This window comes from Antennarius striatus, chromosome 7, assembly GCF_040054535.1.
Source record: "Antennarius striatus isolate MH-2024 chromosome 7, ASM4005453v1, whole genome shotgun sequence".
NCBI classification, from domain to species: Eukaryota; Metazoa; Chordata; class Actinopteri; order Lophiiformes; family Antennariidae; genus Antennarius; species Antennarius striatus.
Genome location: NC_090782.1, coordinates 23,398,651 through 23,415,506, shown reverse-complemented (window position 1 = coordinate 23,415,506; position 16,856 = coordinate 23,398,651). Strand labels below are relative to the sequence as shown.

Genomic DNA, 16,856 nt, shown 5'->3' with positions numbered 1-16,856 from the left:
ACCTGAACGGATATCAGTTAAAGTTCGATTTCTCGTGACATTGATTTAATGATGTGAAATGAGAGATTCATGGTGTTCAAAGTGGAACACAATGGAGCACAGACAGCAGGGCGTCAGGTCGACGCCCATGAACAGGACGAGGAAACGGTATCTGATTGAGTTTCTACTGACAAATATTTGTCCATTATTTTTATTTTAAATCTGGATTTCACTTCTTTTTTTTAAATGTTTGACTTGAAAGTCGGTGCCTTAACAGTATTTCTCACAGTTGGACTCAGTGGGTCTTTCATTAAACCTGATGTTGTGTCTGTTGGAACTTTGAATTAACAAAATACACGACACAAAGCAAAAAAAAAAAAAAAGTTCAGTTTTAAATTAAATTTCTGAAAGGATTTCTGAGACGGTAACGGAATACTTCACAAATACGGGTCTTCACTGCTGTTTCTGTCTAACAAATGAATTTTGTTCACGTTAAAACTTTTGAAAGAACAAATATAATCGGGCCACTCCTGAGCATCGAACCCATGTGGTTTGACTTTACGTGACGTCACTTCAGGTATCTGATCGACACCTCTTCATCTAAATCTACCATGACTCATCAACTTTTACACAAACAACTTTAAGCGATAATAACACGTGATGTGATTATAAGTCCCTTTACGATGACGGAAGGAGATATTTAGGTGTAATTTTTTATTTATTTTTATTGATCAGCTTTATTCTGTTCATTTGAAGGTTCGACCCGGTTCTGAACTAATAACAGCTTTCTTTACAGCGGACTTATTTTCGCATAATGACGTCATTGGACTGACGTTACTTGTGGATTCTGACGTTACTTCTGGATTCTGATCGTGTCATCGTTCACCTATGAGTCAACGGAGGGACGGCCGACCGGAGCGGACCCGACCGGAGCGGAGCGCACAACCTCCCGCAGGAGTTCATCCAGTTGTCGGAGTAATCCGAACCAGCAACCCTTGACGTGTTGAGTTCAAATCCCAGAAGAGGTTCTGTGGAGTTCGGTACCGGCGGAATGAACGCGGACGAGGCGGATCAGGAAGACGAACTGCTGGCGCTCCAGAGTATCCTGGGCTCGGACGAGTTCTTCCGGAAAGAGTCGAAGAATGCCGGAGAAATCCGAGTGTCCGTGGAGCTGCCTGCAGACTTCAGTGTGGCTCTGAAGGAAGGTAAAAGGTTGCCTGAAATAAATTATGCTAAATTAATTAAAGCCTAGAAAATGGCAAATATAAATAAAAAAATAAAATTCGTGCACTTCTGTATTTTGCAATAAAAATAATTAATGGTAGACAACAAATCGAGGCGGGTCCCCGTAAAGTTTTATCTTATTCTGACTCTCCCAAAAATAATTAAAAAACGAATAAAGAAATGAGTTTAAGTTAATATACAGAAATCCTACAAGTCTAAAGGATATATGTTAATCTGCATCTGCATAATCTGGGACAAATATACACGTGGAAGGCTATTGATAAGAACTGAATGAAGCTAATAGGAAATTGAAATTAAATAAACTAAATTAAAATTACAGGTTGTTGAAGATATTTGTTGTTTATGTACTTATTAATCGTAATGTCATGTTTTTTCCTGTTGAGGTGAAACCCTGAGGCAGTATGAGATATCCTTCCTCCCTCCCTTGCAGCTGACCTTTGACCTCCCTGAGGACTACCCATCCCTCTCCCCCCCTTCCTTCACCCTCACCTGCAGCTGGCTGACACAAACACAGGTAATAATCACTATCTCATGTTTACGACCAGCCAGTGTGTGTCTCACAGACACACACACACACACACACACACACACACCCAGAGAGAGGCAGAGATCAATCATGATGACATCATTCTGTTTGCCTCCCCCTCTCTGCAGCTCTCTCTCCTCGGCGCTCACCTTACAGATCTCTTCCGGGCCAGCGGGGGCGCTGTGGTGCTCTTCATCTGGGTGATGTTTCTGAAAGAAGACGCTCTCAGGTTCCTGGACATCCTTTCTCTGCTGGAGCTCCCGTCTGATGAACCCAGAACCCCAGACCCAAATCCAGCATCACCCTCAGAACCAAACAAAGACCAACTCCCTCCAGAGTCAGAAACCAAAGACAGCCTAAGCCGCGACGACTCGTTTCCAAGGGAACCAGACCTCTCTGACCCGTCCTTGGAGGCCGATCCAATGGAGACCGTTTCTGAGGTCCCAAATGCTTCAGAATCAGACGCGAGGATGTCCGATTGGACACGGGACACCCCTGACCCAGGAGAACCTCGTCCGACCCACTTGGGCCTCCTGACTCAACTCCTGGTCTACGATGCGACCCAGCAGCAGAGGCGGTTCGCCTCCACGGTGTTCGACTGCGGCGTGTGCTACACGAGTCGGCTCGGGTCCGACTGCGTCCAGCTGCCCGGGTGTGGCCACGTCTTCTGCCGGGCTTGTCTGACCCAGTTCTGTAAGCTCCAGATCACAGAGGGGAACGTCCGGGGGGTGACGTGTCCTCAGTCAGCCTGCACCGCCGGTCCGACACCTGCACAGGTACCGCCTAGAACGAAAGCAATATGGAAAATGACTGAATGAATGAATTTTTTTGTTGCTTATAGCTCCCTCTTGTGGAGTGCTCAGTCATTACAGAACTTCTCACACTTTTTAAGATGCTTTTCTTGCTTTTTTTTTTTTTTTTAAATCAGTGACTATTTAATTAGCTCAGACTCAATAGCACCATTAAAGCATTGTAGTATAAAAGGAAAGATAACAGATTAAGGACGAGATCCTCGACACCACGCCCTGTATGACTCACTGTTATGATTTGAAATGTAGGTGAAGAGTCTGGTCGGGGAGGAGCTGTTCAGTCGCTACGATCGTCTGCTGTTGCAGAACACTTTGGATGCCATGCCTGGTTTGTTTCCCTCATGCGTGAAAAAGGAGGAAGTATCTGAAGCCTTTACGCATTTAGAAGAACCAACGTGTATGCATGAATCTCCGTGATTTCCTGAAATCTCCCTAACAACCCAGACGTTTTTTTTGCACCTCCTTAGACGTGGTGTACTGTCCACGCCTTTCCTGCGGGGCAGCGGTCATTCAGGAAACGTCAGGCGCGGCGGCCGTCTGTTCCGTGTGCGGCTTCGCCTTCTGTGTGGCCTGCAGGAAGACCTACCACGGAAGAGAAGACTGCCAGGGAAAGAAGAATAGGAGAACAAAGGAAGAACAGAAGCAGGGAGAACGAGTGGACCTGCCCCAGACGGCAGGTAGAGACGCAAACGTGTGTCTCCGGTTGGAATGAGTGCAACAGGATGTACAGTTTACACCTGTGTTTAAATGAAAAGGAATATTTTTTATTCCATAAAGGTAGAAAACAGAGAAGACAGAGTGGAGATGTTCCAGTTTAATACCTCACATCAACATCTTTCTTCATTTCTGCATGAATAGATTGAATTTCCCTAAATTTAAAGCAACATTTGACCCTTAAAGATGGTTTTTTTGAGACGAGCAACAGAACATTTAAGTTGATATATTAACAAACTAACCCTAAATATCACACAAAACAAGAATCGTTGTCATAATGGAAATTTTCTTGGTTTTTAATTTACAAAAAGTAACATCAGAAAGAAGCGGAGAATAAATATCTGTTCGCTTTACAAGAACTGACGCGACACCACTTTGATGTCTTCGTTTTTATGCTGATGACACGTGTGTGTGAATCCATGTTGTGTGTTTCTGTGTGTCTCAGAGGGGATTAAGGCCCTATGGGACGACTATTCCAGCGGCAGCAAGCAGAGGAAGCGCCTTCTGGAGGCCCGATATGGTCGAGAGATATTACGGAACTCCCTGGAAGACTGTCTGAGCGAGAACTGGATGGAGACAAACAGCAAATACTGCCCACACTGCTTCTGCAGGATAGAGGTGTGTATTTACTTCCAATGTTTAAATCACGTGTGTGTGTGTGTGTGTGTGTGTGTGTGTGTGTGAGACTATATATTGTTTTTCTCACTGTGTGTGTGAACGTTTCGTGTTGCAGAAGAACCAAGGTTGCAACATCATGACGTGTTCTCGGTGTGGACAGATGTTCTGCTGGGCCTGCCTGGCCAAACTGTCCAATCACAGGAGCGCACATTTTCAGGATGGTTCCTGTTCTCTCTGGGAATACGACCCGTATTCCTACAGTTAGGACGACCCAACGGCATCCAACCGGAGGATTCTGTCGTATTCAACCGAAAACGCACAAGATGGAAAAAACTAGGAAGCTTTAGTGTTGCTGTCAGAGAAATAATATAATATATAGAATATAAATATTTAAGTTAAGAGGCATGTAGATGTTGTCAAGTCAATCTGCTGTTCACACATCAGAACGGGGACTAAAGGTGCTTTAAGTGACTTTGGTTGTTGACGCCAGTGAAAGAACAGGAAACTGAGGCCATAATTCGCACAGGATCACCAATATTAAACAAAAGAAGATCGGGAGAATACGTCACCTGGTCTGACGAGTCTGGATTTCTGCTGCAACATTCAGATAATCGGGTCGGAATTTGGTGTCAACAACAAGAAAGCGTGGATCCATCCTGTCCGGAATCAACGGATCAGCAACTGTGTGAAGCAATTATGTTGATATGGACCAAAGTCTCTGAGGAACGTTTCCAGAACCCTGTTGAATCTCTGACATGAAGGATTAATGCAGTTCATCTGGCAGGCTGGACCTGATAGAGAGGATGGTGAGTGAATGTTGAAGCTTCTCAGACATGTCGTACTCTAAATAACCACTAGAGGGCGATAAATAACGACACATTTTAATTCTCAGCACCCTGGTGGAAGTTTTGCATCTCCTTATTGATTAAACATGTATTCAACTGCTGCCCCCCCCCATCCCCCACCTCCCACGTGGGGTAAAGAATGCCTCTTTTTATTACTGGATGGGGTAAAGAATGATAAGTCCAACATTAATACTGATATGGAGTCAATAGGCTGTATTGAATAAAAGGGAAATTGGAGCGAAATCTAATTTGCAAGTAATCAAGTCCTTTCCTGCGTTATGGATTAAATCATTATCGTCCAATGGCAGAAATTTAGCGGAGCCTTGCTAACACTTAACTTGAATGAAAGCCAGCATTCAGACAATCTGTTTGTGAGGATTGTGAAATATCCTGCCGACAAATAAACAAACAAACGAGCAGGGCATGAGGACAGCCTTCTTGGCAGTGGTAATATCTAGGAATTATCAGATGAGGGGGAGTAGGTTATGTAGGACATGTTCTCGCTGAGAGCCAATCACAGCATCCGCTGACAGAACGCTTATTTCCCCCCGGAGCGGTCGGAGGTGTGGAGGACAACGTGTGAGACACATTTAATAACCACCAGCTCAGTGATGAGTATCATCTGCACGTTTATTCATCAGAAAATAAACACACACACACACACACACGGATCCAGTCACTGGTGTATTGGCAACGTAGTTCAGAGGCACTGATTGTGTGCTGAGGTTTCTGCAGACAGTTCGTCCTGCTGGGGGCCCGAAGTTGGCGGCCCCCGTCGGGTGATGAAGGAGGAGGGTCCTGAAATCTGTCAGATGGAGGGGGTAGGTGGGCTTTAGCGGAAGGCCATCGGTTCTATGCAGCTCATGTGACATGAGGCCGTTCCCTCTGAGCCAGTTAGCTTATGTTAGCTTAGCATAAAGTGGCGGGAAATGAAATTCCAAATTATGCAAAAAAAAAAAAAAATCATGCCAAATTTTAAATACTAATAATAACAATAGAAAAATCCAAAGTTCAGCATAAAAATCAAAAGCAGTGGTTTGTCGTTTTATCTGATGAATAAATTCTCTTACTTTTTCTTGGCCTCAAGGCGACGCCCACCTACCCCGTTCTGATTGGGCCGACAGTTCAACACATGGATAAACACACAGAAGTACAAATACATGACACACACCCAGAACAAATTCAACCTTGTAAACATCAGGAATACAAATTATTGAGAGGCAAATAATGACGGATAATGTCTTCGCTCGCGCTGAACAGCATAACTCTCTTTATAAACACGCGTCATTTTATATTCAGTGCAAAATCAGGATTCTTTCCGATGCCTTTTAGTGAGTCATCACGGAGTATTGAGACGCGTCATCGCCGTCCACTCGCGTGACTCAACTCATGCATGAAATGAACCAGATGCCGTATTAATAAAACCTCTCTTCGTTCACAGCAAACGCAGCGATTTGGTGCTCAAACAGCAGCACTGTCTGAACTATTAATGCATTTATTAGAATGAACAACAGTAGCTTTTAACAGATGAGCACTGACCCCAACATATTTATGTGCAAACCAATGAGGATTCTTCGGAATCGTGTGCACCGGCAACAAAAATCCACCCAAAAACACTGCAGGAGAAGGAGAGAACGATACCGGTGATCTGGATTCACACTGGTTTCCATGGGATTTTTGAATTTGATTTCAAATTCAGGTTGATGTATCCTTCTCAAATTGAATGAAAACATAATTTTACTGATATTTTTTGAAAGGAACTGTGATATCAAGGCTTCCTTTGGTGCCACTAATCATAAATCAGACGACCAGTGATCTTTACAGCGTTTCCTAAAACCAACGTATGATCTCTACGTCTCCCAAGTTTTGTGCACTTTCACATCTGACCTCTTATAAAATATATTCATTAAATATATTGTTCATTAAATATAATTTTTAAGGTTGCTCACACCTTAAACAATATGCACAGCAAATGATGAGTATCGCTCAATCAGCAGACGGTGGCTTCATTAGTAAAAACCAACCTCTGATCCTTGAGCTGCATGCTAATCCAGTCTATTCTATCATTACTTTTCTATTATCTATTCTCCTCCTTAATCTGATTAAATTAAATCAGGAAAATGCAAACTCTGAGCATCATCGATCAGTGTTTCACATCGGCTTTTTCTAATAAGAATAAGAATCTTCAGTGCATGACAGAAGAAACTCTAATCTGCATGCAGAAACCATGTGACAATCTTTGGTTGTCCACACTGACGCCCTGATGACGGGTCGAGAACATATCACCAACTGCAGTCCGGCCTTATCAAAGGATGCTCGATGCGCTTTGGACACCTAATTTCCTCCATTCCCTTGCAGGTTATTGTTTCGCTGCGTCGGCTGCAGGCATCGGAGTGCGACTCTCATTATGAACCCAGGAGCCTGTCAACATAATAAAAGGTTTCATGTAATACAAAGCGTGTTATTTCTAGGAAGAGGAGGAGGAGTGCTATTATCAGACTGCAACCCTGTCTGCTGTGAAGAACTCCTTGACTAGCGGCGTCTCAACCCACAGCTTTGATTACAGCTCTGCTTTCATCAGCTCCTTCTTTGTTCCTGTTTGATTAAAACCACACGGAGTACCGGGCCGATTAAACACCCCAACCGCCCCTCCATCACATGTTTAAATGCATGCAAAACGATACAGCGCCGCGTCCTCGCAGCACTTTCTGGTGTGTGTGTGTGTGTGTGTGTGTGTGTGTGTGTGTGTGTGTGTGTGTGTGTGTATGTGTGTGTGTGTGTGTGTGTGTGCGTTTGTCCTCCTGGATGCATGTTTGCGTGTGCATGGAATTAAAAGGATCTAAATTCCTGCAGAATTAATATGTTAACATCTAAAAAATCAGCAAAATTTCCATTTGACTGTTCCCTTAAAGGCACAGTACGCACATTTTTAGTCATTTCTAAAACGTCCAATCCAATAGCAGCTGAGCGCTCATTGGTTCAACGCCAGTTTATCAGCCAATCCTAGACTAAATCCATGTTGCTGCTTTATAAAATGATGCTGTTGGGCGGTGATGACGCAGGATGAACGCTAAGGGACTGGAACTAATAACCATCCAGAGGTGATCAGGCCTGTTTAAGTCGGGTTGACATTCAGTCATCACACACGATTCCTGATAATAATATTTACAACATACGCTAGGCTAACACTAACCAAAGAATAGCATTCATGTTAAGTCAGACTATATTTATATCGATGCAATTTGGGAATATTAACACAATAATTATGTGGCTTTTAATACAAGAAGAGAGAAGATAGAAAATTATCCAAGCAATACTGTCCCAACCGAAGCTAACTCTTTAGCCTAGCGCTCACTGAAAGGCACGAGCTAGGCTAGCTAGCCTTCATCCTCACACACGTCGACGGACGTCGGCTAAAGCTAACGGATTCACATGATGTTGGTTTGTTGTGCTTTGTTTTTCAATTAGCGGTAGCGTGTTAAATGCTATCGCCTGTATTAGTTTAAAAAGGAGTCGCTCCTTTAGTGGCCTTTGAGTAAAAAAATACCTGTAGGGTCGATTCACACACGAGAATTTAAAAAGTGCTCGAGGATGAGACTGAACCCTCGGATTTTCCCACGCCGCCTGAACACACCTTAAATTTACATGCATTTAATTTCCCTTCGCACCTATCCCATGATGGAATACACAGGAAGTGGAATTCTACGTCTCTTCCTGTTCTCTAAACGCGTGCTGCACCATGCTTCACTGCACAGACTGAATTTAAAAAAACAACACCCAGATCTGCTCCAGCCAATCAGCGTTCTCGCTCCGTGTCTCCGCCCCCCTCGGCCCCGCCCCCAGCCCCGTCTCCTAGCTGTAGCCCAGGTTCTCCATCTCGTGCCGGTATCGGAGCTCGGACACTTTGGCTTTGTGCTGCTTGCTCTCCAGATGCTGCCTGAAGTCCGTCTCCTGCTCCGCCCCACAGTTGCACATGGAGCAGTAGAACTGCCCGCTGGGGGTCACACACATGGCCAGGTCCCGCGGGATGCGCTGCCTCGGCCTGGGGTTGTAGTACGGGCCTAGTGGGGGTGGGAGGGTGGGGGATGAATACACCAAATAGAGCAAAAAAGCTTTTTTTTGTCACTGAGATGTGGATATTTTCTCAGTTTAACAAATGCATGAAGCAGAAGCAAAAACAACTGATTTTGCACAGGAAGGGCTAAAACAACAGTCACATCATTTGCAGTTTTTTAATTATTTTACGGGCACTAACCTCTAGATTTATGCATCTATGATGGATTTGCAGAAAATTTAAATCTTGGATGCAGATTTACACCCGGACCCACATTTATCTTGTGGTATGTCCTTAAATCTATCCAGATCTGATGCTAATGTTGTCATTATGAGCGTTCTCTGTTAGCATTAGGCAAAACACGATTGCTGTGAAGCGTAGCGTCGCATAATTCACCCGGTATTAGATGGATGATTTAGAAACAACACAGTTTCTACTGCAAGGTGTGTGTCTGTGTGTTTGTGTGTGTGTGTGTGTGTGTTTGAAAGAGAGAGATATAAAGACACGAATGAGGCAACCGCAGTAGAGAGAGAGCAGCTATTTTTGGTTTTGTCCATCATGAAAACTGATTGAATCAGCAGTATGTAGAGAGAGAGAGTGAATATGTAGTGTGTGTGTGTGTGTGTGTGAGTGTGTGTGTGTGTGTGTTCTGGTTCCTCTCTCAGATTTATTCTTTATGCTGCGTTTCTGCTGCTGAAAGGTGAGACAAGGACGTTTGATGTCAGCAGGAAGTCGAGCGGACCGGTCCTGATGCTGCGTTTGTTGTCCATTTAATGCATTTTCAGTATAAAATCAGAGCAGATTTCAAAACAGAAAAAGAAAAAAAGACAATCAAGTTAACCCTTTAAAACCAGACACATCTGATTTGATTCAGTCGGCCTTTCAGGATTTTGAGACTTCTAGATCCTAAATTTGACATTTTTTTCTAGAAAAAAATGATGTATTTTAAACCTGTGCATTTTACATGCAAAAAAAATATGGATTTAGCCATAATTATACCAATTAAATCTCATAAATTATTGTATTTTTTTTTCGACAAATTTGTAAGAAGGTTCCATTAGTACTTTTCAAAAATTAGATTTTTTCCTGCAATGACTTCATGGTTTGGGCCTTGAAGGATTAAATATTCACATTATTTGTTAAATTCTCCGTGTTGCCCTCAGGTAGGCGTAGGAACTACTTTTTACTGCCCTACCTGGCACGTTGGCAGCCAGCTGCGGGCTGCGCCGGTTCTTCACAAGTCGGTACTCGCTGCCGTCTTTTCTGCTCCTTCTTGGCGCCGCCTCGCTGCTGCCGTCCCTAAAATAATGAAAGGTTCCCATCTTAAAGGCATCACCTTCAGGAAAACGCCATAACCAATCAGGACAGGCCGTTTGGGTCCTACATGCTGCTGGAGATCTGCTGGGCCTCGGCCAGACGCAGCTTCTTGGCGTGGTTCTTGCCCTGATAGTGGGCCTGCGCTACCGCCGGCGAGCTGAAGGAGGCGTCGCAGAGCTTACAGTAGTCGTTCTCCGTGGCCAGGATGACCCGGGTGGCGCCTTTGTACAACGCCTGAAGACACGGGACAAAAAAACAAACAAACAAACAGGTTTTATGTTCGCCATAGAAGGAGGAAGGGAGGAAAAGGTGACAAAGGAGAGTTCTTCTCTTTTTAATGTCTGGTGGGAGTTAGAGAAGAAAGTCACCCAGGAGACGCACACCGATGGAAACACCAGTGGATGTTCATGATGGTGGGTGGGCGATCAGTTATGTCTGGAGACTGAGTGGGTGTCACATGACAAAGAACATTTCATTAGATTTAGAATTCCTCTCGTCTAACTCAATCGTTCTCCACCCGTGTTTTTTTTGCACCACAGATCGGTTTAACGTCAGATAAATTTTCACAAATTGTCCTTTAAGGTGTGGAGGATAAATACAACAAAAACATGATACTGAGATTTTTAAAAAAATTATAATAAACATGAATCCAATTTGTATCAACTTTATTAGGTTGATACAAAGAAGCTTGTCATGTGACCGAGGCAAGCATCCCCACAAGCGTTGTGTTGGGGGGGTTTAAACTGTAGGATTTTAGTGTTTTTAATTAGTTGAATAGTCATTCTTCACTAACATGATGAAACCATAGACCTGAAGAACTTTTTTTTTGTTGATATATATCTTTCTGATTTTGGTCTCCGCCCACTTTTGGAGTGAAAGCTAAAGCTAGTTAGCTGCTTTATTCATCGCTATATTCTCCAGCTAGATGCTACATTTGTTTCCTGTGCTGTTAAATGTGTCTATAAAGATTTATCGATTTAAATCCGAGAGGATGCATCTTTGAAAATTAACTACCTATTGTTCATTGATTTAATAAGACTGCATTCGTCAAAAGTTGAAAGGTGAAATATTTCTTAGAAATTGAGATTTTTATGTCAGTAAAAAAAATATTCCCATCAAATTTCCTTCCAAAGTCCGTCAGAATATGAAAAATCAACCCCCCCCCCCCCAAAAAAAAAGCTTCTGAGAGTTTCCTGTGTTCACATGAAGCGTTGTGACTCTGCGGTTTCGCCTCCGCCTCCGCACCTCCGAGGGAAATGACCTACATCAGCAGATCAGCTGTTCCTACGGCGATACACTCGCCCACTCCTCTTAACAGAAGCGGAGCGTTTCGTCTGTGACGGTGAGTTCCTGAGGCGTCTGACCTGCCTGCCTGCGTCGCAGTCCGAGGACCCGGAGCCGAGGGCCGTCTGGCCCGAAGCCTCGAGGGCTTCTGGGATCCTGATGGCCGGCGGCTGCTGACTGCCGGCGTAGAAGTTTCGTAGCTTCTTGCTGTGGTTCTTCCCCTGAGGAGACGCAGACGTGTGTTTAGGTGTCCCCACATGTGCCTGTTTAAATGTGTGGTGTGTGTTCCCCACCTGGTAGTGCGCCTGCGCCTGCTGCGCCGAGTTGAGGGTCACGTTGCAGAGCTTACAGTACAGCGGTTTGCACAGCTCCCCCAGGCCCAGGGCATCCTCCTGCTCCTCCCCCCCCAGCGGGGAGCCCTCATCCTGGGGGGGGTCAGGCTGGCCCCCGACCGGACCGGGGATGAGGCAAGACACCGGCCCAGGAACCAGCGTCGGACCCGGAGGCCTAGGTGGGGGCATCTGGGAGGCGTCCGGGCCCGGAGGCGGGGGGGAGGACATGGGGCTGGGAGGGAGGGGGAACTGGCCGGCTCCACGTGCCGCCACGGGTGGGGGCACCAGCGCGAGGGCGGGGTTCAGGGGTGGTGGCCCCAGAGGTTGCGTGAGGTCCATAGTTGGAGGCACAGGTGCTTGTGTGTGATCCACAGGTGGGGGCCCCAAGGCATGCGCCATCGGCGGGAGCCTCAGCGGCTGAGTGGGGGCCATCGGAGGGGGGCCCAAGCTGTGTGGAGGGGTGATGGGGGGAGGCCTTAACGTGTGAGATGCAGTCATGGGAGGGGGCCCAAGGGTCTGGGTGGGAACCATGGTTGGGGGTCCGACTGCCTGAGCGGGGGCTAAGGGGGGGGTCATCGGCGGGGGCCCCAGCTGGTGCAGAGAGTCCATGTGTTGGAAGGGCTGCTGGGGATGGCTGAAGAGGCTGAGGGGGGGCTTCAGCATGGCCTCTGGACCTGTGGGCAGGAGAGGGAGGAGTGGTTAGACAGCCTTCATCTGTGATGTCATCTGTGATGTCATCGGTGATGTCATCGATCGGACAGGAGGCTGGCTACACCCTGGACCGGTCACCAGGTCCCTGCAGACACCTAAAAGCTTGGGTCTTGATAAGTCGCAGACCCGAGTGCTGGTTTCCATGACAACATTCAATCTGCCTTAATGCTCTTTTAATATGTGAATAATTTTGTCTTTTCTCATGCGTAACCTTTTATTTTCTGCATCAACTAGAATATATTTTAATTTCCCACTGAAGTAAACTTAAATCAAAACTTAAATTGAAAAAATCCAGAATTTAAGCTCAAAATAAATGAGAAAAAACAAAACAAAACAAAACAAGTTCATGTCTATAAATTTCTAACAGATAAAGCAATAATATTCCTTTTTGGTGAAGGTTAACATGTTATTTTCACTGGTTGAGATCCTTGAGTGTAAATTTTCCAACAACTTCTGAAAACACGTCGGTGAGACGCGAAGAGGGGGAGGCGTTCATTTCTTGGCGCCCCGAGGAGAGACAGATGTCAAGAGATGGAAACAGGTTCTGAGACAGAGGAGCCTCACACTCCAGTGGACACGAGTGTGTTCAGGCCTGCGTCTGCAGCGTCTGCAGCGTCTGCAGCTGCGCAGACGCGGCGATGCATCGTCATCCTCATGCGTGTGCACAAACACAAACATGAAATCCTCCCCGATCAGAAGAGCTCTCCGCCTGAAGTGTGACTGCTCCAGTAGGCTAATGCAGCGTGTGTGTGTGTGTGTGTGTGTGTGTGTTAATAGCCTCACGTCAGTAAAAGGCCAACAGCTGTGTCAAAACTCACTGTGCTAGAAGCTTTTATCTGGAATCCGATTGGCCGGCCGGTTGGCGGTGATTCATGGAGCTAAAATAACGCCTGGGGGAGTGTTGGTGTTTCCAACCACCGCTCGCCGTCAGTGTGTCTGTCTCTAGCTGTCCGTCCGTCACCTGGTCTGGCTGATTTCAGGAGGAAGGAATGCTGGAGCTTGTCCTTATCGCTCCGTGACCTTACTACCCCCCCCCCACCACCACCACCACCACCACCAACCCCCCAATGCAAGATGACACTGTAGAAACTGGATGAGTCGCCAGGACGAGAAAGCGTTCACGCTCGGTGCTTTTCAGAGCATCTGGAGCGGCAGAGGTGATTTCTTTGCACTAAACCACAGGGTGGGGGGGGGTTATTAGCGGTCATTACTAGTTCATAACAGTAATGATAAATTTATGTCCACCTTTACAGCCTCGGTGCCAAGAGAGAGAAAACGGGTCTGGATTAGAACCCAGAGAGGCGACACAAGCCATTGTCCTTTTGTCTGGAATGCGCCTGGCTTTAATGTCACCCAGGGGTAAAACACACACACACACACACACACACACACACACACACACACACACACACACACACACACACACACACACACACACACACACACACACACACACACACACACACACACACACCTGCAAAAAGGAAGAGCACTTCTAGAAAATGAACAGGGAAGATGTTCAGGACCAGATCCAACAATCTCATCAGCAGCCGCCTCCTAAGAAGAAGCCTTCAGCCCCGATTGGGACAGAATGCAGCCCACAAACCCCCCCCAGCCCCCCCCACCCCCCCAGCAGCAGAACTGACCCTCATTTTGCTGACATTAACAATTAATCAGCCTAAAAACGCAAACAGCACCGCAAACACAACAGACGTATTTTAAAAAAGAGAGATGGTTTCCTTCAGACAGAGAAAACATTAAATCCCACAGAGCTCAGAATGAAGAAGAGCAGGGCAGCTCTCTCATTCATTCTGACTGCTGTAGTCTTTGTCGAGTCCTCCAGGTGATGCTAAATGAGTGGGGGGGGGGCCTCTGGGTGCAGGAAAAATGGTCATTTCATTTGCAGATAGCACACAGAGGCGTAAATGAGACTACACCAGCATTTTCCTTTGTTGGTATGATCAATAGATAGGTCGATAGATACTTTATTGATCTAATCTCTTTTAACAACATAATCTTCTGTTTCAGCGCATCTGAACCAATTCGGTGTGAATCCTTTTTTATGATCCAAATATGCTACCGTAAGCAATTATTGATTATCTCTGAGAGAGATCGGGTTTAATTCCCTCCCTTTGTCTTTTCCTGGCAGGTAAAGGAAATATTGAAGTGCTCCCAGTTTACTGAGTGAAAATCTGGTATCTGTTTTTATCTGGGAGAGTAAAATGTGTCTTTATCATACAGTAGATAGAAACTACGAAAGCATTTATTACTCAGTTCTAAGTCTGCAATTACAAACAGACCTTTGTCGACACTGAAAACAACCTTATGATAATTATTATAAAATAGGACTCTCTCACAAGGACATAATAACAGGGCAAACAGATTTATTATTAATTCTAACCTTGCAATTATACCGATTTACATAATAAAGAGAACAGTTTTCTTTACTAAAGCAGATGTGTGATGAAGCCAAACCTGTGTTTCATTTTTGCCCATTGGCTTTTTATAGTTATAACCTGAGCTAGATTAGAGCAGTTTAGTCCTCCTCCTCTGAGATCCAGACCCACGAGGCGCCCCCCTTTTGTCAGCGCTGCAGATTTAAGGTAGAATGGAGGGGACAGGTCGACGTTACTATTTAGGACATTTTTCATTTATTATTATCTGAATTTTATTTTTCCTTTACACAAACAGATGCTTGTGCTACAACTGATCCAGGGGGGGGGAAGCACTAGAATGCATGAATTTGCATTTTAGACGCTCAGACTTTCATTCTGGAGTACTCTGTTAGCGTATCCATCAGCGCTGAAGGACATCATTAACGCACCACAATCAGACTTTAGCACCACTCAAGGTTAGAATCAGGCCGCAAAAACCTGCATGAAATACTCGTCAAGAAATGTTTTAAAAATGCTTTAAATTCTATGAATATTTAAAAGCACCTCTCCAGATTTTCACCTCGTGAGACAAATCCAACTCTTCAACACTTCAATACTCTGTCGACACAGGAAACTGCAAAGGAAATGATTGAACGTTTAACATCCGCTCTGGAAATTAAACCAACACCGATTCAAGTTACGATGGAGAAACCTGCAAAGTTTCCTGAAAAAATATCAAGCAGCTTTTGAGTTATGGTCCTTTATTTCTTGACATGTCGCGTTGCATCACGTATGAAACAACAACGAGAACATTCCTCCTGCACTTATTCCATCAGATGCCTCTGATGATCAATAACCATAAGCTTCATGTTAAAGCACGATGGAGGTTAATGACATGAAATATCACCCAGTGGAGTCTCAGGCTTTAAATCTGGGTTATTTATGGAGCTGTACGACCCTGAATGTTGGTTGTTTTTTTGGGGGGGGCAGCTACAGCTTTGGTGCAAAGAGAATCCCTCAAAGCACCAACTGTGCAGATCAGCAACCACTTCACTGAATGAGATGGAAAGTGAACATTGCAAGGAGTCTCTCCACATATCAGTCACACATCTGCTCCAACCTGGAGTCTACCTGAAACATCACACACACACACACACATCTCTGCTACAACACCAGAGCATCTCGACAATAAAATTCCCCATTGCAGCATCCACAAACTGACCAGTACACTGCCTGTTTAGCATCTGTGCGCCCTTCTACATGACATGATGATGATGATGATGATGATGATGATGATGATGATGATGATGATGATGATGATGATGATGATGATGATGATGATGATGTTGATGATGAACATCCACGTTGCATCTGCAAACGTCTCCTGGTTCGATTTTCTCCATCACTGCACATTGGCGCATAAGGCTGCTGACAGTCAGAGGGGAGGTCCCGGGTAGCAAACCCCATACCCTTACCTGGTAACCGGGCGAGGTAATGGCTGCTGTCAACGTATCTGACATGCGGTGGAGTGTAATTCCTGCAGAATCGTGCACTCTGGTAGTAGGCTGCATCCCCGTTCCTCAGCTGCAGCGCCATCATCGCAGTCACATCCTCCAGCCAACTTCTCTCCAGAAACCGGGCGGTCAGGCGCTGACAGCCCCTACCACAGGCTGAGGAACCGCGGCTGTAACCGGCGGAGGGGTGGGGGGGGGGAGACGCATGATGGAGCGAAAAATACACCGCGACCACGCGTGTTATCACACAATAAATCTGTATTTAGAATATTTAAACTGTGTTAGATGCAATAAAAATGTTTGATGTCCCAAAATGGTTTATTTAAATAGATAATCGATGCGGAGGTGCTCCCCGAACACCCCTCCCGATCTTGGTACGGTCCATTTCCGATGCCACCGCTGCTGATTTGCATGGATGGCAATCATGACACTTGGAATAAATATGTTACACCTCTGTGATAAGCTCAGATCAGCCACATGGGCTATTTAGGACGGCGCTCAAATCTGATGGGAAAACAGCCGCGTTGGTGTTG

General features: G+C 45.4%; 2 protein-coding genes across 4 annotated transcripts; one reads left to right on the top strand and one right to left on the bottom strand.

Annotated features, from left to right (window-relative positions):
• Nucleotides 1-5: 5 nt before the first annotated feature.
• LOC137598945 (E3 ubiquitin-protein ligase RNF14-like) lies at nucleotides 6-4,962 on the top strand. Its single transcript, XM_068319539.1, has 8 exons — nucleotides 6-147; nucleotides 776-1,184; nucleotides 1,608-1,738; nucleotides 1,879-2,526; nucleotides 2,809-2,887; nucleotides 3,027-3,236; nucleotides 3,719-3,891; nucleotides 4,007-4,962. The coding sequence occupies exons 2-8, from the start codon at nucleotides 1,031-1,033 to the stop codon at nucleotides 4,154-4,156; spliced, it is 1,545 nt and encodes a 514-aa protein (XP_068175640.1). The 5' UTR covers nucleotides 6-147; nucleotides 776-1,030; the 3' UTR covers nucleotides 4,157-4,962.
• Nucleotides 4,963-6,747: 1,785 nt separating this feature from the next.
• zmat3 (zinc finger, matrin-type 3) lies at nucleotides 6,748-16,425 on the bottom strand. Of its 3 annotated transcripts, none has more exons than XM_068319542.1 (6): nucleotides 16,032-16,425; nucleotides 11,685-12,397; nucleotides 11,472-11,612; nucleotides 10,175-10,341; nucleotides 9,986-10,089; nucleotides 6,748-8,797 (listed from the first exon to the last, which is right to left on the bottom strand). In XM_068319542.1, exons 1-6 carry the CDS (start codon nucleotides 16,051-16,053, stop codon nucleotides 8,589-8,591), a joined length of 1,356 nt encoding a protein of 451 aa, XP_068175643.1. In that variant the 5' UTR covers nucleotides 16,054-16,425; the 3' UTR covers nucleotides 6,748-8,588. The 3 variants fall into 3 exon arrangements, with proteins under 3 accessions (XP_068175643.1, XP_068175642.1, XP_068175644.1); XM_068319541.1 differs by having other exon boundaries at nucleotides 16,285-16,417; XM_068319543.1 differs by lacking the exon at nucleotides 16,032-16,425 and adding an exon at nucleotides 13,253-13,451.
• Nucleotides 16,426-16,856: the final 431 nt, after the last annotated feature.

Bases quoted from the DNA above. Each gene is read 5' to 3' on its own strand.
- LOC137598945 (XM_068319539.1), top strand. From the start codon at position 1,031: ATGAACGCGGACGAGGCGGATCAGGAAGACGAACTGCTGGCGCTCCAG. The intron at 1,739-1,878 runs GTAATAATCACT...CCCTCTCTGCAG, and splicing joins GCTGGCTGACACAAACACAG to CTCTCTCTCCTCGGCGCTCA. The intron at 3,892-4,006 runs GTGTGTATTTAC...TTCGTGTTGCAG, and splicing joins ACTGCTTCTGCAGGATAGAG to AAGAACCAAGGTTGCAACAT.
- zmat3 (XM_068319541.1), bottom strand. From the start codon at position 16,408: ATGATGGCGCTGCAGCTGAGGAACGGGGATGCAGCCTACTACCAGAGT. The intron at 10,342-11,471 runs GTCAGACGCCTC...CCGTGTCTTCAG, and splicing joins ACTGCGACGCAGGCAGGCAG to GCGTTGTACAAAGGCGCCAC. The intron at 8,798-9,985 runs GTAGGGCAGTAA...CACCCCCACTAG, and splicing joins GCTGGCTGCCAACGTGCCAG to GCCCGTACTACAACCCCAGG.